The 23,727-nt window shown below is 38.4% G+C and overlaps 1 protein-coding gene across 3 annotated transcripts in view; it reads right to left on the reverse strand.

The window, feature by feature from the left end:
- sash1b (SAM and SH3 domain containing 1b) overlaps window positions 1-23,727 on the reverse strand; it is a 121,091-nt gene that overhangs the window by 22,877 nt on the left and 74,487 nt on the right. The window contains exons 1-4 of one of the 3 annotated variants that reach the window (XM_056256014.1): window positions 14,066-14,231; window positions 2,301-2,429; window positions 1,686-1,733; window positions 1,470-1,528 (exon numbers count right to left, since the gene is read on the reverse strand). In XM_056256014.1, coding sequence (XP_056111989.1) covers window positions 1,470-1,528; window positions 1,686-1,733; window positions 2,301-2,429; window positions 14,066-14,080 — 251 coding nt within the window. In that variant the 5' untranslated portion in view covers window positions 14,081-14,231. Of the gene's footprint in view, window positions 1-1,469; window positions 1,529-1,685; window positions 1,734-2,300; window positions 2,430-5,433; window positions 5,565-14,065; window positions 14,232-23,727 lie in introns of those variants that run through there. The other 2 variants (XM_056256013.1, XM_056256012.1) reach the window with 2 other exon arrangements.

Here is a 23,727-nt window from a genome sequence, read left to right on the forward strand (position 1 = left end):
GAGTCAATAACATTTTTAAATGTGTTTGAAATAAGTCTCTCATGCTCAACAAGGCTGCATTTATTTAATCAATAAGAGAGTAAAAAAAAGTAATATTGTGAAATATTATTACATCTAAAACAAAACATTTCTATTTAAATATATTTTATTCAAAGATCCAAAGCTGTATTTTCAGAATCATTACTACAGTCTTCAGTGTCACATGATCCTTCGGAAATCATTCTAATATGCTGATTTGCAGCTCAAGAATAATTTCTGATTATTATCAATGTTGAAAATCAATGATCACTGTTTTGCTGCTTAATATTTTTGTGGAAACTGTGATGCAGTTTGAAATAGAAATCTTTTGATACATTACAAATGTCTTTTCTGTCCCTTCTGATTAATTTAATGCATCCTTGCCAAATAAAAACAGTAATTTCTTTCACAAAAAACAAACAAAAACAAAAAACTCCCGACTCCAAACTTGGTATAAGTATGGCTAATGTGCAACTTTTGGCTAATATTATATATGTTTTGTAGGCTAATATATAACATTTATGTATTAATTGCTTTTTGTATTGCCAATGTGTGAACAGCTTGTAACACAACGTAATAATGGTTTTAATAATAAAAGCCTGTAGACTGATTTTTATGTGAAGGACGACTCGGGCCAGTTTTGCAGGGAAAATCCAAAGGATGTGATGGTTGCGCTCACATCTAGAAAACCTCTCTCTTTCATTTAATGACACATGAAATTAATGCATATACAGTGTTCAAGATAATACGTTAATAGCTGCAGTTTACTTAACGGCCACCGGTGTCGCTAATAACAAGGGTTTATGAATTTTACATATAGCGCCTTTAAGCTAATGAAAATATTACTTGGTGAACTTTTTTTTTTTTTTTTTACTAATTGCCATGGATTATTTTTATTGATTTTAGGTGCTATTTATAAATGCAATAAACCCTAAGACATTTTACCATCATTTTACAATTATTCAGGGGAGTTTCAACATTTAAAATCCTTTAAATAAGGTCAAATCACTGTACCATGTGGTGTTGTAAAGTTTTTCGGTTTATTTCACAATAATTTTGACCATGGCTCATCCAATCAGAGTTTAGAGCCACAATGTTTTACTAATGCAGTTCATATTGTGAATAATGAAACAAAAATAACTAAATTGACCCGTGCATTACGTGTATTAACATGCTGATGGTGGTGATTCAGATTATATCTCATCCGGTGCACAATGAAAGGAAGGAAAAAGAGAAATGAGGAAAAAAGGGGTCAACAGGAAATACATGCATCATCTCCAATGTCCTGATGGCCGGATGGGTTTCATTGTTAAGTTGCGGGATCTTATGTCCAGGAACTCAAATATCTCATTATTTTAAACATTTGCATCTAGAAAGTCCCATAATCATGTTCTTGAAACGAGCACAGTTTGCAAAGTCTGGTTTGAGAAACACTAAAAATGCAACAAGACGTCATGTACCTTCTCTCGACCTCAGGTGTGGACACAGCGCTAGACAGTCCCAATGACTCCTGGGAGGGAAAATAAAAACATTTTAGACTCTTAACAGCAAATAAAGACTAAAATAGTGTCAAAGTGTTTGAACAAAGAGTAAAGATGACACTTTTAGTGCCTTTCCCACAAAAGCACCAGTTCCTGGACGGGTCATTCTGTGATTAATCCACCCACCTGGATTTCCAACCGCAGCTGAAGGGATGTTGTTGATTCAGCCTTTGCCTGAGAAACAAAGTCATGCAGCAAGTTAAACAAAACACTCAATGACAAACTGTTCAATCCTTCAGTCTCTGATAACATTATCTTGCCGAACCAAATGACACATCTCACCATCACTTTCATTGTGAAGCAATATTTATAGGTATATATCAGTGGTGTGCAGTGGTGTTTTAAAAGTCGAAGTCCTCACATTTTGAGCAAATCAGCATATGAATGATTAGAATATAGAATATTAGAATATATTTTAGAGAATGAGGAATATAGAAGACTTTTGAAGGATCATGTCACAAAGAAGAGTAATGATGTTTGTATCACAGAAGTAAATTACATTTTAAAATATATTCAAATAGAAAACAGTTATTTTAAATTGTAATACATTTTCACAATATCCCTATTTTTTACTATATTTTTGTTCAAATAAATGCAGTCTTGGTGAGCAGAAGAGACTTCTTTCAAAAACATTAAAAAAATCTTACCAACCTCAAACTTAGTAGTGGAGTTTCTTGAAAAAATAAAGGATTCAGAAGTGTACAATATGCCCTTAAACAGAGGCTCATGTGAGTGTTTTACCGTCTCTGCTTCTTGAGCCACTCTGCGTTTGCGTAACTCCTCCATTCTGTCGCACACTTCGCTGTAAGATGTGCTGTAATACTCTGAATACTCTTGGGCCAGGTCCTCAATGTTACCCAGAGAGCCATCCTACAACACACAAACAATGCACTTATTATTTGCAGTTTGAAAACAGCAGTGTGGAAAAAAAACTGCCTTTATAATCATCGCAAAACTGTGACGGATATCCAGTTCTCAGACCACACAACACTCAAAAGAGCAGCTTTGTGCCTTTGAAAGCTGTTTCAGATAGACTCCAAGGGCCCTATCATACACCCTGCGCAATGCAGAACCAAGCACGACGCAAGTGCTTTTTTGCTGGTTTCAGCCTGACGCAGTTATCATTTTCACGTCCTGCGCCACTTTGTTTAAATAGCAAATGTATTTGCGCCCATCTGTGCGCCCATGGGCGTGCTGGTCTGAAAACGAGGTGTGTTCAGGCGCATTGCTATTTTGAGGCAACTGAAATAGACTGCAATAATTTATTTATTTTATTTTAAGAGCGCGTTAGTACTATGCGCCTATAGGCGGGTCCACAACGCGTGTACACTTTGTCCCGTAGATGGTTTGCTTGAGCGCTTTAACTTCGCGCACGAGCAGATCCGTTTCCTCGCTAGAGAAGCGTTCAGTCTTTCCGCTTGCAAATTCTGTCATGTAAATAGCGAATCCGCCATGGCGTGAGCGCAACTGCCCTTTAAAGGGAATGGGAAATAAGACTCTGATTGGTTTGTTGAACTTTACGCCCAAAACACACCCATTACTCATTAAGAGAATAGGAACAACCCTTTTAGACCATGCGCCGGGTGTGCCGACCATTTTTCCCGTCGTTAAACTAGCAAAAGTGGATTCAGAAACGCCCTAAGTGCACTTGCGCCGTGAGCTTTAGACCATGCACTTAGATCGGGCCTCAAGTCTTAGGGTGTATTCACACCTGCCTTGTTTGGTTCGATTGAATCGAACTCTAGTTCGTTTCCCCCCTTGGTGCGGACCTTTTGGGCAGGTGTGAATACAGCAATCGAACTCGGGTGCGGACCAAACAACCGAACCGAGACCCAGCTGAAGAGGTGGTCTCGGTGCGGTTCCAAACAAACTCTGGTACGAACCGACCCAATTGCAAGAAAGCACTGCGCCTTTGAGTTAACAGGCTGAGAATCCTTGTCCAATGAATGGACGACCTTAGCACACGTGTGGTTTTGTTTACAAATTTTGGTTCACTTGCAAAAAGCGCAGTGTGAAAGCGAACCGTACCAAAAAAAAATAAAAAAATATTTGGTCCGGACCAAAGCAAGTGAACTATCGGACTTTCCTGGTGTGAATACACCCTTAGGGTGTGTTCACACTAGGCAGGTTTGGCTCGATTATAATGAACCCTAGTGCGATTGCTCTGTTAGTGCAGTTAATTTGAATAAGTGTGAAAGCTGCCACCAAACCCTGGTGCACACCAAACAAGAAACACTTCCAAACGAACTCGAATTTCTAATTAAATATGAACGCCAACACGGACCAAAGACATGTAATCGAACCAAAAACAGGATGTGATGTCACAAGATGTGACGCTAAAAGGACAGAATTCTGAAGCATACCTGGTTTTTCTCACAGGCCCTGTTCCAAATGGCACACTTCATATGCACTTTCGGTATTGTGGACCTATGTAAAAAAAGGCAGTATAAGCTGCCATGTCCATGAGACTGTAAGGTGTCCTATTTTGTCATTTTAGGTTTCAGAAGGGTGCTCACTAGCGCCCCCTTTGCGGTCGATATGCGCCCTCGATGCATACTATTGCCAAGCCCAAGGTTAGACATTTTATAAGCTCTTTGTGAGTTTTCAGCTGGTAAAAAATACCATCATATGTACGGACATACAACGAGCGGATTGTAGGTTTTGTACCTTAAAGGGACACTCCACCCAAAAATGAAAATTCTGTCATCATTTACTCACCCTCAAGTTGTTGCAAACCTGTATGAGTTTCTTTCTTCTGCTGAACACAAAGGAAGATATTTTGAAGAACGATTGGAACCAAACAGTTGTTTGGCACCATTGACTTCCATAGTAGAAAAAAAAATACTATGGAAGTCAATGGTGCCAAAGTTCCAATCGTTCTTCGAAATATCGTCCTTTGTGTTCAGCAGAAGAAAGAAACTCACACAGGTTTGCAACAACTTGAGGGTGAGTAAATGATGACAGAATTTTCATTTTTGGGTGGAGTATCCCTTTAAGGTTCGGTTTTGAAGATGAAAGTGTGAACGCCAAGCAAACCAGGATTAAATGTATTATTTTCTTTTTTTGATCTGGATCAAAAGAACCAAGAACCAACCTACAAGTGTGAACACACCCTAAATCACAACTATAGAGGTTAATGTATTGGTTAATGAAAAGTTCCCTATGAACTATCAGTGCTGGGACCTTCAGCGAGACACTTCATATCTGATTACAGTCAATATCCTGCTGGCCTTCATCATACTGCAGAAAACACCCTGAGATCAACAGATCCATGAAAGGAGAAGCCCGAACTCAATATTCACAGTCAGAAGAAATCAACTTTCTCTCAGCATGTCTTCCTGGTATTGTATGACACACAGAGACGTGACCTCTCTTGTAAACTCAGAGAGCCTGAGGTCAAAGCATCATCTCAAGATCTGCAAGCTCATCTCCTAAAAAATTCCCTCAAATATTTTTAGCACTCTGTTTTAGTCAACTATCTCACCCATATAAGCAAAGCACACAATGTACTTTAGTGGTGATGGGAAAGTTTCGGGATGCAGGGAATCTTACGAATCCAAACTAAATTATAAGAACCTCTTTAATAGCAGACACATAAATATTCAGCATGTATGAATAGAAGAATGACACATTTTGTTATATAATTCACTAATAATATTACTAACAGTAATTCAATATCAATAAATATAAATAAATATTAAACATGATATAAATATTAAATCAATATTACAATTAAATTATATATTAAATATATTTTATTTCATTACAAAATAAATTATATTTTTTATTAATAAAAATAAAATAAAATAAATAATAAAATAAAATAAAAAAGATAAAAACTTTACATAAAAATTTTTTTAATTCACAAACTTACCAAGATATTCATCAGGTCTGCCCATACATATGAAAAACTGTCTGTCGTGCTCAAATCCCCACAAATTTCTTGATCGGTATTTGTTTCATTATCCATAGTCAAAAATATAATACTGCTCCAAATACAAGACTGAGTTTTAAAGGAGCATCCTTACAGAAAGCGAGAAGGCGAGAGCCAAATGTTGTTCATCCTGTCTTCAGATGGGAAAAACATAATGCCTCACTCATGGGTAAATTATTGAAGTGAAATGCACAAATCTGGAAAGTCTTCTGGCTTTAACGCTCCTGCTGTCCAACAATCAAACCACAGCCAACTGGAGTCAAACAGCATGAGATTTTAGTTACAACACTTAAAGCGGCCAATGAAACTTGTCAACAAACCAAACGGAACGAAGCGGAGAGATAAGATTTACTCCAGTTCTTTTAGCTTTCTCTTAATGCTCTCCTGTATGAGTGCAAAAGCCCCTGAAGCCTGTCCGAGCCTACACGCACCTGCGCGCTCATCGCTGATGTTCACAGACACTGAGCAGCTTATTGAGGGTGATTAATATTCCACAGACTGAGCAGCGCTGTGCTGGAGGAAGTGACACTTCCAAAGACTGAACTTGGCTCAGATTTACATGCATCAATGAGCCCTCAGAGACGTCCATTCAACACCCCGACAGCCTTCAAGACATAAACAAGGAAATTCATTACAAAAACAAACACCTCAAGCTAAATAAGATATACAGATAATAGTTTAATGATGAGTATGTTAATGTCTGTCAGTATTTAATAGTCATTCATTAGCATCACTATTATGACTGCTCATGCTTATGAATGATTGAAGATTAAGGAGATTTATCTGACAAACACTTGAGGAGATGTGTGTTGTTAATCCTCTATGTGATCAGACTTATGATTTTCACTTGATTTTAACCACCTTGCATTACCCAGAGTACACAAAAAAACTAAACACCTAGAACACTGTATCAATTACATTTAGAATAACTTTTAGGGTAGCAAGTGGACAGCAAAAACACTCAAATTAGCAACGACCTAGCAACCATTTACAACATCCAAGCAACATGGAAACTGCTGGCAAACACCACTCGCATTTTATAAAAAAAAATAAAAAAAATACTTTAGTTGCATTTACTTTACTTTAATTATAATTGATGTGAATATTTAATAAGGCAATTAAACCCTTAGTCGTAATGTAAAATAAATCTAACATTTAAATTATTCGTATTTTATGGAAAATAAGTCACTTTTTTTGTCATGTGATCTGTGCAAAGTGACTTATATGATCCAATGACCTCATATGATGCAGTTTTACTTTAAATTAATTTGTTTAGGCTTTTTTTTATAATGAAGTAATGTTTGCTTTATACTTATACTTTTCATTCCTGCTCTAAATACTGGTAAATTTAAAGGATTTGTTGTGGAGAGAGGGGAACTGAAATACATGTTTATAGTGTTTATAATGTTTGCAAACATTTCATTGTATTTACATTATTTATTATTTACATTATTTCTGAATGTAATAATGTGACTTACACACAAACGCGACTTATCTGTGTTTTTTCCCCTCTCAACAATACGGTGTGACTTTTCTGGAAAATATGGTCAACAATGTAAAACTAATGAAAAATTCTGGTTGGAAGAAAATGTGCATTTACTGGATAGTTTTGAACTTACTATACATAAACGACCCCCATAAGTCAGGTGAACCCTAGACTAATTTTTAAAGGGGTCATGATATATTTTAATTATTTTAATATGTTCCTTGAGGTTCACTTATAATGTTAATAAAAGTCTTTTGCACAAAAAACAACAACAACCAAATATACATGCAGAAAAACGATCCACATTCTGACCCTCTGTCTGAAATGATCAGTTTTAAGGGGCGGCTCCTTTAAGGCATCCGACCTGTTATGATTGGCTAACATAGGAAACAGCATCAACGCCCACTCGCTGTTGCACGTGAGTAAGTGTTTTGAAAACATCATCCACATAAAATACAATTTACAGACAAAGCATTATGAAAGCTTGTACGGTTTGTGATGCAGCTGCTGTCAGATTCGATACAGTTGCAAACTCTCCATAACACTGTACCTCGTTTACTAAACAAAATGCTCCGAAGAGACATATAATTCTCCGACGTGATTCAGAAAGCCATTAAAACAAACCATCAACTTGTTTCCGGTGCTGGGATCCTTCTGAAATCTGTACAGAGACGCAAACGAGCTGTTTAAAATGGGACGCGTCAAAGCAAACGTTCTTTCAGTCTTCCATTTGTCGACCGCCTCACTTTCATGCAGTATGTCAGAAACTGAACGCGCATCTGTAGTCTGTATCCAGTGTAGAAAGCGTCAGTGATTATAATGGGTTCTATTTGCTTTTGACGCTCACATCCAGTTTAGGTAAATGTCAGCTGTTAAACGACTGAATGCCAGTGGGCGGGGCCTATGGTGCGATGCTGTAAAACTATTCGTCGATGTCTTGCTCTGGAGGTGGTCATATGCAAATGTATTCGCCCGTGTCACATCACAGATCCCGCAATGTCAAAACGAGCTGTTTTCGGAGCTTGAATTAACCTCTTAACCGTTGCCAGAGCGCCGGCGCACTGAAAGTTCAAAGTTACTATCATATTTAATGTTATTACCTTGACAAACTATACATCATTAAAAAGATATAAGACTCAAGTTTCAGTATTTGACCACTATTGTATTCTGAGAAACTTATAATGACAGTTATGTCTTAATTTGTGCCAGGAGTTATGTAATTAAAAAATGAGTCGATACCTTTAATATGAATTATAACAAAACGAGCTTGATTTAATGAATGCTTTTGTTTATAATGTGGATGACATTTCAAACAATGAAACTTGCAAGATGTTTTAATGGTACAAAGACCAATGTCGAAAAAAGATCAAGGCAAATTTTATTTCTCATGTCAAACCAGCTACTAGCTGAATTTGAAAATATGTATCCCATAACTAGTGTGTTTAGCACTGTCCAGATGGTTTAACACACTCATTCTGGTCAGTTATAGTACTGAGGTTTAAGCTCTTTCTAGATTCTCACAGACACGGTCTAAAAGTAGAGTGACCACTGTGAAACTCTGACCCACTGTTTGTGTTTCTTTCCCCACAGTCCTCCAAAAAATAATAATGAAAAAAACATGGGAGATCTCTTTTCAAATAATCAAACATGTCTTGGGTTAGACTGTAAACTGTAATTTGCTAAAAATGGCTCAAATGCAGTGTCTTCTTCAAGAAAATGCTGTCATTTAATATCGACGAATGCAGAGCAGATCTGAGGCACAGAATAGATTCTTATACTCGTGAGACGCTTCCTTCATCGGGCTGAAAACATGCGCATTCCTCCACCGCGAGAGGCACAGGGGTCTCGTGGTCGCGCTCTCTGTGACTGGCTCGACTGTCCTCGAAGAGAGAACCATTCATTTGTTAAGTGACATGCCCTCCAGTCAAAGCTGCGCGAAATCTGGCCACTTTTCATCAGTTAAGAAAGGCAGGCGATGCCGAAGAGAAAAGCTCTGTGACGGGACGTCTCTGATCTGAGCTGCACAACACAGCCGGCCTGTGATAAACACTTTATTATGGTTCAATCACATGATCTGCTCGCTGTCTCCTATGTGCAGCCTTTTCATTGCACGAAAACAACAATTTTCAAGCTATAAAAAAGCTATGATCAGTGAAGCCACATGTATATGTGCATGAATGTGACATATTGATCATACACTGTAAAAAAAAATCTGTAGAAATTACAGTATTACTGGCAGCTGCTTGCCAGTAACTTACTGTAGTTTTAAGTTGATGTTATTTACTGGCAACATTTTGTTCAAAGTTAAATGAACATTAAACATTAACAAGTCTTTATCTTTACAGAATAAAACTAAAATAACAGCCTCATGCAAAGCATTCTGGGAACCAAAATCTGAAGGAAAAAAACAGAAAAAGGTTGAAGAAGATTTCTGGTTCCCAGAATGCTTTGCATTATATTGTTATTTTATAATTTTATTCTGTAAAGACAAAGACTTGTTAATGTTTAATGTTCAATTAACTTTGAACAAACTGTTGCCAGTAAATATACATCAATTTAAATCTACAGTAAGTTACTGGCAAACAGCTGCATAATTACAGCAATTTTTTTACAGTGAGCATATAAATTATGCACAGAGGGGAGAACTCTCACAAACCTTATGAAAAAAAAATATATAATGTAATATATATATATATATATATATATATATATATATATATATAATATATTACATTACATTATATAATAATATTATACATATATTGTGTTTAATTTGTATAAATTTTATTTATTCTCAATTGCGATTGTCATTGTATTCTAATATTTATTTTAATGTTTATTTTAATTTCTTTTCTCCCAATTATGGTAATTAACAATTTGGGGAGAAACTATGCTTAATTGCATAGACAGAGCAATGTAAATTATTTCTTTTGATTATGGTGTAAAATGTGACCTGGACATGTTCTTGCCAGGATTTGAGAGATTCACTCTTATATAATCCACTAATAAGGATTATGTTAATCACCTTGAATGAATGTTAAGTATTACTTTCTACATAATATAAATGCAAATCTGAACATAAATGTGCCAGCTAGTACAAAATGAATTCAAACATTACATCAAACATCTCAAGCCACTAGTGGGACAGGAGCATGACATTCTACTGTAGGTAAAAGGGTTTAAAATGAGGTGCAATGTCACATCACCCAGGGAACATATCATCGGCTCAAGGGTCTCAGCATGTGTCGGGACGAGCAGCAGCTCATTTATCTTCTCCTCTCTGTGTACGGGCCGCTCTGTCGCCCTCCTCATTAACCGGGGAACCCTGGGCATGATGAATGTGATGACGAGGGGTGAGGGGGGATTACACCCGCTATAATGGCTCCAATTCCCCGGGTTATCTGTCTGGATGACTGTACGGGTAGCCGAGGGTCACGCCACGTTCACCTCAATTAGTTTTCAACAGCTCCTGGGAGACGATATCTCTGAGGGGAATGTGTCTGTCGCATCGATTACACTTCACACAGGCCCGCTGCCAACCTCACACATCAGATACATGAAGCTACATCAGCTGATTCATTACATTAACAATTAATACAAGTATTATACTTTTTTTATATAATAAAGTGCCTCTATTATGCTATTTTAAAGTCTCCTGATTATGTTTTGGAGGTCTCCTACAACAGGTTTACATGCATCAAAAGGTCAAAAAACAGTTTAACTTTCTTATATTATACATAGAACATCACATTTTTCAATGATTCTCAAACGACTCGATGGATGAATCAGTCTCTCTAAACCCCTCCTTTCCGCAAGCAACTCTTCTCTGATTGGTCCGATGGCACAGTCTGTTGTGATTGGTCTACCGCATGCAGCGCCTGCCGGAAGCTAACGCCCATTACCATAAGTGAACCTCAGCTCCATCCGGAGGCTTCCTACAGCTCAGTGATTGTACACACTGTAAAGACAGTAACGATGAGGTTGATTTTACCATATCAATCCGAGAGCGAGTCCGATGATGAAACATCGGAAGAACTAGTTCAACCCGAACTTCCATCGCAAGGACGACTCGAGCAGGACGTTTCTCAGTGAAACACTACTTAGTTTGAGGTACATTATGAGATGTAATCCCTTATCATCAGCATCAACAAACCGATGTGTAAATTAAAAAAAATTCTGGAATAATGCGGGATTTATTATAAATGATTCATCAATGCACATCAATATGTTTTTTTTTTAATTCTTGAGCCCTCATAATCTTTAATCAAAATAACTCCCCTCCCTCTTGCAGTGACATCTCTTCTCTTCTCTGATGACACGTTTACTGGCATGAGGGCGGGACAACCTGTCACTCACATGAGATCCACCAATAGCAAACCACCACATCCATCCAATCAATTTCCCATTGACAAAATCAAGTCCCGCCCTATATTTTTCCTTGATCAAGAAGCTTTTTGACTTGGATATAAGTCACAAAAGGGAAGAATCAGCCCGTTCTCATCCTTTGGCGTCATTTAGGTGACGCTATATGACAAAACGTCGAAATACTACGCACATGGCACCCTTTAGCGTGAATATAACACGCGAACCCAAGGCGTCATAAAGTTGACTGGCATCCTTTAGCGTGAATATGAGACGCAGACCCTACCCCACACCTAAACCTACCCATCACTTCGCGTGTTATATTCACGCAAAAGGGTGCCATGTGCGTAGTATTTCGACGTTTTGTCAGGCGTCACCTATATGACGCCAAAGGATGAGAATGCGTTGGAAGAATCGCAACTTCCATTTCATGCCGACTTTAAATATGCACTAATTTGCATACATTTCCAGAACAAAAATCTGACATTGGATAAAGCCAAGTTTAAAATTCTTGGTACACACTGGTGCACACTGTACGATCTGGCCATCTAAGACAAATTTCACAACTCCTACAAGATTCCTCCAATTCTAGGCTAAAATCTGTAGTCTTCGATCGCTAGTTTGACATAAACTTAAAACTTAACCCCTGATGACCCTTCTGTCATTGATTACTACGCAACTACCACTTTTGAGGTTAAACCACTGGAGTCACATGGATTACTTTAATTATGTCTTTACTACCTTTCTGGGGCTTGAAAGTGGAAAAGATCTTCATTTGTGTTCTAAAGATGTTTGGACCGACACGAGGGTGAGTAATTAATCACAGAATTTTAAATGTTGAGTGAACTAACCCTTTAAGGTTTTATATTAGAGATTCAAGTTTTCTAAACTAGATTTTTTTCTGAACTTACATATACATACATACAGTATAAACTAGGGATGCACGATATATCGGCCACCATATCGGTATCAGCCCGATATATGTTCGTTTTTAATGTTATCGTTATCGGCCCGATAAGTAAATTTGGCCGATATATTAAAGCCGATAAATAATGTATTATTTCCCTCAGCTGAGACACTTCAGATGCGCACTGTTCAACATCATGGATTTGAATTGATTGTAATATGATATGAATCACTTCAAAAAAGGAAAATTCAGTTAAATGCAAAATCATCTGTCGTATAGGCTACATAAAATTATAATGAGAATGATGGCTTTTGATTGGGAGACTTTTTCTCTTGTAAACAGGCTCCCAAAAATTTAGATTTATCAGCCAATATATCGGTTATCGGCTTTCATATATAAAGAATTATCGGTTATCGGTATCGGCCAAAATTTTCATATCGGTGCATCCCTAGTATAAACATGCGAGGGTGAACTTTCAGTGAGAGACCACAACATCTTAGCAACCAAAAAGGAAAAATCTGTTTGTGTCCAAAATTCTCAGCTAAAGCTCTCTCTTTTCCTCGGATTGATTTAGAAGGAAAACAGAGATCCTGATATACACAGCAGGGTCTCCTCACCAAAGCATAAACTTAAGAGCTTCAAATGCACATCACCTAACTTACGTCTACACACACACACACACACACACACACGCTCCATGAAGCAGCCGGGACACGTTCTGGCTCTGGGAAACAGGAAATGACACAACCAGGAAATCTCACGATACATTCAGCTGCATCACTGTCATTGATTATCCCACACAAAAATGTGGAGGGAAAAAGTCTTAAAAGTTTATAATTGATGAGTATGTTCTGCAGCTGGTGTGTGAGGAGTTTCTCTCGCCCTGCCTGCGGGGTCCACGAACTGAAACGTTTACCCCAAAGTCTCTTTAATCATGTACATATACTCTGATCTGATCCCTGTCTGTTTCACAGCCTTCCTGCTTTTACTTCAACACACTTCCTTCATTTCATCGTCTTCAAGGATATATATTATTCATTCACTCATTAATCTCAACAGTGATTCTCATTACCATAATAAAATTAAAACATGCACATCAATTTATTGAAATGGGCATGTATTAAAGCAGTACACCAAACAACACATTCATTTCATTTCATTTTCAAACAGACATCTCAAAAGGTTTTTCAATTTATGAGAGAAATGGAAAAATAAAATGCTGACTTTAGAAGGTTAAGGGCCAAACTTCTTATTTACAATATAAAATAACTCTCATGTTGTGACACATCTTGCCTTACAAGATGGATGTTCACACAGTTTGTGCTGCTTAGGATCTGAGCAACAACAACCGAATAAACGGCATCTTTTAAACGTTATAAATGTGTCAGTGCTAAGAAGATAAGTACATGCAAAAAGGAAAAGATAATTCACAATTCAGTTTACAAATACTGTACATGTAAGAAAGAAGACCAATTGGAATTCAGTATGCAAATACTGAGCATCCTAAGGCAAGCTTAAAACATATAACCACCAAAACATAATCTAAAGCTGAAATGATCTATAATATGTTAATGTCCTAACATTAAAAAGTTTAGGCTGAATTAATTGAACAAGATTAAACAAATAAAAACATAAAACAAACTAACCAGAAAGTTTGAGCAATATCAACAGAGAGCATCTAATGATCTTCAAAAGCATTGACATCATATTCACACAAGTGTGTTAATTCATTTAAAGCATCATGACAGTTAGACTATGTCCATTTACAAGTTCCCTTGGAGAACAAAGTAAAACACCCTTTGAAAAGTCACACTCACCATTGAGTCTAACATGCGGCTCCCTCTGTGTTCAACAAGCTCAGTTTGACTGCTGAAACTTTCCCTGGACGCTCAGAGAACAATACACACGCTGCTGTGAACGGAGGACTGACCCCCACACACACATCACGCATGCGGCCGGAAAATGACATGAAAAATACTGCAGGGTGGAGCTGCGAAACCCTCTCTCTCTCCAGCTGCGGGACAGTCAGCGCAGTTTAATAAACTCCCTCCTGTGCTTTAAAATGTGTGTCTGTGAGGCTGATAGGGCAGAAGCAGATAAGATTACCCTGACAAAAGCTGAACAGATCTCTTATTATCAGCATGGGTAAAAAGATACGACCCTTATGCTGCTGACGGGAGGAAACGAATTCAGGAGGGGACAGAAAAACAGTATGTTTTATACGAAGAACCTGTGTGTGCTTAAACAGATGAATGACAGATATTAGGGTGAGTCTCACAAATAAATGTCAGGTTTATACTTTACTCAAAATAATATATATATACATTTTTGCAATTATATTTTTACATAACCAATTTATATTTTGAATGAAGAAACTTAAGCCTAACAAAACAATTAAGGACATTTACCTCACTATAATTACTGTAAAAGATTGTAAAGCATATATAAAAAAGACACAATTTAGTATGACTTGCATAATAGAATATAATAGAAAATAATACAAAACTATTGAGTATGGCTTGTCAAAAATAGGCTTTATCTTCATGTTTTTTTTCTTTTTGGTTTGAAAGTAAAATATGACTACCGTAATATAATATAATAATAATAATATAATACTAAAATATTGAAATAGGCTTTATCTTTTTTATGTAAAATATAATTTATGTTTTTTCTTTTTTATTTGAGAGTAAAATATTGTATAATATAACATAATATAATATCATATATTGAGTATGACTTATGAAAAAATATCTTCTCAAAGCAAAAAAATTATTTCCAATAATTTTTTTCTTTTTGTTTAGAGAAGTAAAAAAATAAATAAACAAACCAGCACTTGCATATTTCTTGACAGTATTTGTGAGACTGACACATTAGGGAACCAAATATTCTTACTACTAATTGGTTGGTGAACAATCTCAAAGAATCATCAACAAAACCCGTTTGAAGATGCAGAGCACTAAACACCAGTAGATGGCATCAGACAGCAAGAGTTTGACATCACTGTGAATTACAAGAGGTTTGTCTGGACAGCAGTATTATCTCAAACAATCTCAGGCACAACTGATAAAAACCCTTACAAAAACCATAAATACCATGGTAAATGAATACAGTAATTATTCAATACCATGGTATATATTAAAAAGTACCAGTGCAAATCACGCGTCTCATGGATTAAATGTGTCCTGTAACTTTACACATGATTTTTCACCTGGTGAACAGCAACATGTACAGTAGGTCTGTGTGGACACCTACACTGATTATAATGAGAGTGATCTATCTGTTGTGTCATGTTGTTCTCGCTCCAATATCACCAACTTACAGCACTATTGATCTGTGAGACTGTACGAGGAAGTGACTGCGAATCTGTCTGTGGGTTCTGACATCATTAGATCAGTAGCAGTGCACATTACAGTCAGGAGCAGATGGCCGGTCGGGGGTCTGCATCATGTCTGTGTGTATTTGTGGACATCGGCGGTCACATGCCCGAGGGCGCAGAGATAGGCGTACAAGTGCCAGAAAGGGCATTTTTTTGCGCACCAGTGCACCGGAAGAGAAACTGAGCCTGTCTGTCCGCGTCTCTCCTCACTGTCTGAACTCACTCACAGTCACAGTACTGCACCAGTACAGGAAACTGCACTCTAGATCACTGGATATACGTTTTCTGTTTGTCACATAAAAAGGCAAAATAGGTTGCAAAAAGGATTTTTGCATTAAGTATTTTGATACTTTGAAACTTGCTTCACAACTGATTAAAAAACTACATTCTATGTTGTATGAATGAATCCGGACGTACTGTACAACATCCGCCATGTCATTATCATGTGACCTACATCGTCAGTTCACTTCTATTCACAAATCCTCTCCCGTGGCCTCATGGGATAGTAAAGTGTCCATCGAATTTGCACTTCAGAACCTTGCCGGAAGTAGTAGGTAATCCTGGTACTTTTCGCCTATGATACTACTCGGCTAATATAGGGCCCTATTTGAACGATCTAAGCGCATGGTCTAAAGCGCACGGCGCAAGTGCACTCAGGGCGTGTCCGGATCCACTTTTGCTAGTTTAACGACGTGAAAAACGGTCGGCACACCCGGCGCAGGGTTGTCCCTATTCTCTTAATGAGTAATGGGTGTGTTTTGGGTGTAATGTGCAATAAACCAATAAGAATCTCATCTCCCATTCCCTTTAAAAGCCAGTTGCGCTCGCGCCATGGCGGATTCGCTATTTACATGGCAGAATTTGCAAAGGGGAAAGACTGAACGCTTCTCTAGCGAGGAAACGGATCTGCTCGTGCGCGAGGTTGAAGCGTGCGAGCAGACCATCTACGGGACCATCTACTATTAATAATGCGTTCTTTAAAAAACAATTGACCAACTGAAACCTGTTCTAAAGTCAATGGCGCAATTATTTATTTATTTTTTGTTATTTAAAGGGATAGTTCGGCCAAAAATGATATTTAACCCATGCATTACTCACCCTCAAGCCGTTCGAGATGCATATGTCAATCTTGTTTCAGACGAAAATATTTTCAGTTATTTTAGAAAATGTTTTAGACCCTTCAGTGGATATAATGTGAATGGGGTCCACCTCCTTCAAGTCCCAAAATGTGCATACATCCTTCACAAAAGTAATCCATCCGGCTCCAGGGGGATAAACGAAGGCCTTCTGAGGGTAATCCGTGCGGTTTTGTCGTAAAAATATACATATTTAAAACTAGAGCTGGGTTTCGATTCAAATTTCAAGAATCGGTTCGATTCCGATTCTCAAGATCTTGAATCGATTATCATTATTCGATTCGATCTGATCCGATCTGATCCGATTTTCGAGATTTAGATATGAGTTTTTTTGTTTTTTCCAGCTGTTACCTGAATTACAGGACTGTAGTTATGCAACATACTGATACTATTAGGCTATTATAGACATTTAACTGCTTGTTTTGAACTTCATGCATGTGTATTGAATGTTAAACAAGTTCATAATAACAAATAAGACTGTTTATCGTGGTGATGTGTAGCCTACAGAGGCTTCGCACAGACAGTGAATGAGAGAGATCGGCAGAGCGCGTGCGATTACCTGCGTCTGTCTTTGAAGTCATATGTATTCGTGAAAAAGGTTGCCGTGTCAAAGGAAAGCGAAATATTTGTTGTATCATCCTTTTAACGTTCACGTCACGGGTATTTACCATAAATGCGCGTCAGGAGCAGCGCTGGTCAGCATTCCACAGCGCGAGGAAGCCGCGGGGAAATAAAATCAGCGAGTCACGCATTGAATCAATGCCATATTGGTCTAAGTGAAGCATCAGCTTCAGCGTTACCCATGCGACGCATTGCTGCTCAGCTGAGCCTTGAAAAGTGGAACTCAAAGTTAAAAATAATTAACACCTTGTTTCATTACATCTCTTTTAATGAATCAGCTTTTTTGAACGTGTTCGTTGAATGAACGAATGACTCACTCAAAGCCCGTTGTTGTAACAGTGTGCGCGCTGAGTGAAAGCCTTTCAATGCGCATACAGGGATCTCCCGGCAAGTTAAAGCTCCTATTATTAAATCGATCCTCTGAGTTACGGATCGATCTTTAGAAATTAATATGAAAATCGATTCAGAATTGGTGAATGGATTTTTTCAACACAGCCCTATTTAAAACTTTATAAATGAAAATATCTGACTTCCGGCAACGATCGACGCGTGTTCACGGGTGATTTGTTTTGCTCTGCTCTCTGGCTGCGCTGGCGCGTTCGTTCTACGTCACGACGGTTCCTACGCTACGTCATACCTCGTACGCCGACTTCCATCACCCGTGAACGCGCGTCGATCGTTGCCGGAAGTCAGATGTTTTCATTTATGAAGTTTTAAATATGTATATTTTTACGACAAAACCGCACGGATTACCCTCAGAGGGCCTTCGTTTATCCCCCTGGAGCCGGATGGATTACTTTTGTGAAGGATGTATGCACATTTTGGGACTTGAAGGAGGTGGACCCCATTGCTTCACATTATATCCACTGAAGGGTCTAAGACATTTTCTAAAATAACTGAAAATGTTTTCGTCTAAAACAAGATTGACATATGCATCTCGAACGGCTTGAGGGTGAGTAATGCATGGGTTAAATATCATTTTTGGCCGAACTATCCCTTTAAAGAGCGCGTTAGTAATGTGCGCCTATATGCCGTATTTTTTTTTGTTATTTCGTCTATTTCAGTTGCCTCAAAATAGCAACGCGCCAACAATGCGCCTGAACACACCTCGTTGGCGCAGGACTGGAAAATGATAACTGCGTCGGGCTGTAATAGTGTTATATAGAATGGAAGTAGGCATATTCGTAGGCATTGTCTTTGTCTTTAAGAGTCAAAACAGCCTGTTACATTTTTCAAGTTTCAGATAGTGATTACGACTTGGCACAAGACACCCTGTCTAACAGTGGACGTGGACTTCAGGGAGAGAGAATGTGGCCCCTTAGGCCTTAGTGAGAGTCACAGAATCCCACAGCTCAGGCATGGTGAACACAGAGTGATTCACAAGGCCTTGACTTTTTGTTTGTTCCATCCAGTCAAGCGAGAACACACATGTGACTCATGCCCATAACAGCTATCACTCAAAATCTAGCGTGATGCTTCCGGATATCTGGTTCTCTTGGGATGTTGGTCATGTTGTGTGATTGTGTGAACTCAGCATGACCTTCTGTGTCTGAATAGCCGAAAGCACGTCCAACGCGGGCACAGCTGTGCAAAGTAAATTCATTCAGCATATTTATTTAGTCTTTGTATTATGTAGCTTTAATTTTGCCCTCTTGAAAAATCAGGGCTGATTCAGAGGTTTGCCAGATGTTTCGACGTTCCAGCATCTCACACAATTACACCAATCAACTTTTCCGTGCCAATCAATCTACTAATTACAATTTACGAATGCTTTTTATGAATGCAATCTCTCATATCTGCATGTAATTTTGTCACTGGTTTAAAACAAACACACACCATATAAATATCAGCAAAAATCAAGTGACACAGCATTTACACCCCATTTTACTTCCGTAATGTGAAATATTTAAAATAGTGATATTCAACAGTGAAAAATAAAAGTCTTGATTTTTAAAGGGGACCTATTATGCCCTTTTACAAAGTTTTGATTTTGTTTTTGGGGTCTACTAGAATAGGTTTTCATGCTTGGATGTGCACAAAAAAACCCCATTATTTTCCCCATATTTTACATTGTTGCAGCACCTCTCTTCCCAGTCTGTCAAAAAAGCTCTGTTTAGTTCCGGTCTCTATGAAGCCCCTCCTTCCGATGTGCTCTGATTGGTCGGCTGGACTTGTGTGTTGATATTAGTAAACAACTTCGAGCGTGTTTGGGAGATGTCCCGCCCCTTACCATAACCGTGAGTTTCAACACACTCCGAACTCAATTCAACCAGGCCTCGCAACTTCATTTTGCGTATACCTTGGGCAGGAATTATTTAAATATTATTTGAATATTGTGATGTTTTTGTTTCCAGAAGAAAACTCAAGACTACAATAGAGGCGTTTCAGGGAGTTTAGAGTGAACTGATACAGAGAATAACTCCCTTTGGAGTGACTTCGTGCTTTTTATATGCTCAAACAGCAACATTACACACATTACACATTACACACGCAAGTTGAAAATGTAAAAAAGCATAATAGGCCCTCTTTAACCACCACTACTGTGGAAACTATTGGCAATATTTCAGAAAGCATTACCTAAAACTATGACCATATATATTTGGCTATATGACCCTGGTGACATCAGCTGAGCAGGAAATTAATTTCAGAGGTGGAGCATTTTGACAAAAGACTATGAAGATAAACCTTTTTTCCCATTGGAATAACGTGCAAAGATCAATTGTGCCCAATAGCATCAGGAACCTGTATTTAGAAAGTAAATAGCACAGTTAATTTCACGTTGATGTTGATAGTGACAAACGACAGATTCATGACACTCCCAGCGGACACATATTCTGTGGGATTTAAAGTGAACAGACTGTAAATAAGATGAGCGATGTGTTTAAGACACTGCCTCAGCTTGAACTGTGACGACCTCCCGGGCAGCAGGCCGGCGTCTGCGTGGCCCGTCTAACAAGGACAGACAGCTAAGTGAATTTTGACAGGTCTCTAGAGGCACATGGGGTTAAACAGACGCGTCTCTTTGTAGCCAGCTGTCACTCACCAATGCGCTCCTGTCACATGATAAACCAACACGCTGACACACGCTGCCAGCTCCAGAACACTGGAGCCAAAACACTTAAAGGCCCCCTGAACTCAAAATGTAGCTTTTAGTATGAATATGTTAGCCTTAAGGTTATGAATAAGCTGGTGTGTTCCAAAACAATTACAAAATTCGCATTTAGGAGATATAAGCATTCAAAACTTACAGTCTCTCACTTCCGCTAAAATGGATCACGGATTTTTATGACATCACCGCAGACTTTAGTTTCTCATCACATCTTCTGTCCAATCAAATGCTCTCTAGAATCTAAAGCGTCCCGCGACTCCCGTCCCCTATGCTATAAATACCACCTGGCCAAAGCGACCGTTGACACGTCACGGATCAATATGGGTTGGAGACTAGAGTTCGGTTGCTCAAACGCTCGAGTTTTATTCTGTTTTCTAACTGTACGTTGGTTAAAGGGATACTTCAGGATTTAGCATTAAGCTTTGTATTAGTAGAAAACCTGTAGTATTTTCGAATTACCGTGCTTTCCACCCTGATATCCCCCTGAGACGAGAGATTTATGTATTTTTTGTCTGGAAAAAATCCTCCGATGACGCAAAAATCGTCGTTTTGTGTCATCGGATGATTTTTTCGCCAGAGGCTAAAGACTACAGCCAGTAGTAGGGGCTGTCCTGCATGTTCTCAACCCGCCCATAGAGGGTGGGATCCATAGACAGTATAAGAAGTGGACAGAGCCATCTCATCTTTTTTTTGGAAGCTAAGCTAGCAGGCTCTTGTTCTGTGGAGAAAGCTGAGTAGTAGGGGTTACCATCCTCTTTTTCATCTCCGGGATTCAGCTTTTGCTTTCTGCAGTCGCCATTCATTGTTTACATGCACACCTTTTGTTTCAATCTAACTGAATTCATTCCGATTGGTGAATCTGAATGTAGTGTTTACATGAACGCTAAACAAGTGATCGGTTGATGTGCGTTTTAACATTGCTAAGAAAATTCCCGCTCCTCCGTGAGAGATACGAGACCGGTGCGTCTCACAGGTGTCGCTCATCGGTAATCACGCCACCGGCCTCGCGCCGTTCTCCCGCGGCCCTCAGTCTCGTCCTGCTCGCCACAGTAAACCTAATCAATGGCGACTGTAGAACGCAAAAGCCGAATCCCGGACATTTAGGGCGATCTTGAAACACATTTTCGGGCAGACTCATCACGGAGACTCACTAGTAGCCTAGAGTTGTTGTTTAACTACTGCGCTCTGTTACCGGTAGGCGTGGCCTCCTAGGGCAGCGAAACAAGTGCATTCTGGGAGTTGTTGTCTTTCATCCACATAAGCCAAAAATACATTTTCTGGCTTTTCTCAGTCTAGAAAGCTCCAAATTCAAAAATAATTTCACATTTCTTCTACATAAATGATCCATTTTAAATACACATTCATCTTTCCAGAGGTGAAGTATCCCTTTAAGAATGAAAAGGCTAGAATTTATTCACACCTCTACTATTTAATCCAACGTATCATCAGCGCTGGGATTCGCTTCCATGGCGCTGTCAAGTACGACTTGAGGTTTGTGAGGTATACTATACGCTATTGGCTATTTGAAAAAGGAGAGGAGCCATTTAATATGTCCCGCCTTAGCTTCCTGTTTCAGTGGAAATTACGTCAACGCATCAAACAAAGCTGCGCGTTCCAAGGCACTTCAGTGAGACTTTAAATAATCTCCCATAAAATTAGATAAAACTATGCCTGTGTTTACATATGAAAATAAAAACATAAAATGCAATATTGGTCTTCAAACCTGAAAACAATATCATCATCTTAGAACAATATCAAGACCGACTGCCATGCACTGTAGATAAACTAAAGAAACTAGTCTTGAAACTAAATTATTCTAGTTGTTGCAATACTACATGTATTTTTAGCATGTTTAAATATTTTATGTCAAGGTATCATGTGATGTCCAATTGTGCATGATGCGCTTTGTGTTAAAGTTTATTACTTACACTTAAGAGTATATGTTCAAATCACTAACCCTTCAAATGGACAATGGCAGCACCACAAGAGATAATTATTATTAGAGATCATCTTTCCTATATTCTATCTGATGGTCAGTCACATGATTCTGCTCTGCCAAAGACTGAGTGGAATAGAAGCCAAGTGAACTACAGAAGAACAGCCTATAGCATCATGGTCATAAATATATAATGGCTCATAATTTCTTTAAGAAACACATGTCTCAAAGACTCAACCTATGACTCGCATTTTTCCACATCATTGCCCGGCTCACTGGATTCAGTTACTATGACACTACAATCCCACGAATCCTTCAACAGTCAGACAGAACCAGACTATCACATTTCATCTACCTCCTCACGAAAAAAATAACTCTAGACTAGAGCATGTTTAATTTGGAGGAGTGGCGTTGTGCTGTTTAATTACCTACGGGTGAGTGATCTAAAATTCCTATGGACACGATCCGCCACACATCGGTCTGCAGGGTTTTAAGCATGCTATCATCTCAAAGAAAACATATCAGAGCTCTCACTTGCTGATAAAGTCAATAAAGGTGACTGGTGACTGACCCACATATAGCTGGCCCACCTCACAGTAACAAGTGCATCTATTGTGAAAGTCCTAATTAAGATTTAATCAGTTCCTCCAAACTGCCTGCAGACGTTCCCTCAGAGACCTGGAGCTACACCACCGAAGCATGACCTGAAGTCATCTATACGATAACAAATCCTGCAGATGAACTTACCTTGAACCAAAGCAGCTGCCATGAAAGAGTATAATCCATTAAATCTAGTATTAATCTCATCTAACAAACCTAAGCAGATCAAAGTTAATTTAAAGAAGGAATTTGCTTTAGAATAACATGAACATGAGTCTATTGTGATTGTGGGGATCAGATATTACACAATGGCAAAGGAAGGAACTGTAATACTTAAAAATTAAAGGTATAGTTCACCCAAAAATAAATAATATGTTGGTAACCAGACAGTTGTTGGGCCCCATTGACTTTCATAGTATTTTTTTCCTACTATTGAAAGTCAATGGCTACCGTCAACTGTCTGGTTACCAACATTCTTCAAAATACCTTAATTTCTGTTCAACAGAAGAAAGTAACTCATACAGATTGGAACAACTTGAGGGTGAGTAAATGATGACAACATTTTCATCTTTGGGTGAACTCTCTCTTTAAGAATGGAAGGACAAAGACCATGAACATTTCAGTTCCACAAAGCTGCAATCCCATTTCAGCTTCACTTCCAACTACAACCGCAAAACATCAATCATTTCTTCCTAAAAAAG

The sequence above is a fragment of the Rhinichthys klamathensis genome, unplaced genomic scaffold, assembly GCF_029890125.1.
Source record: "Rhinichthys klamathensis goyatoka isolate OS25496 unplaced genomic scaffold, OSU_Roscu_1.1 h1tg000123l_1, whole genome shotgun sequence".
Lineage (NCBI taxonomy): Eukaryota > Metazoa > Chordata > Actinopteri > Cypriniformes > Leuciscidae > Rhinichthys > Rhinichthys klamathensis.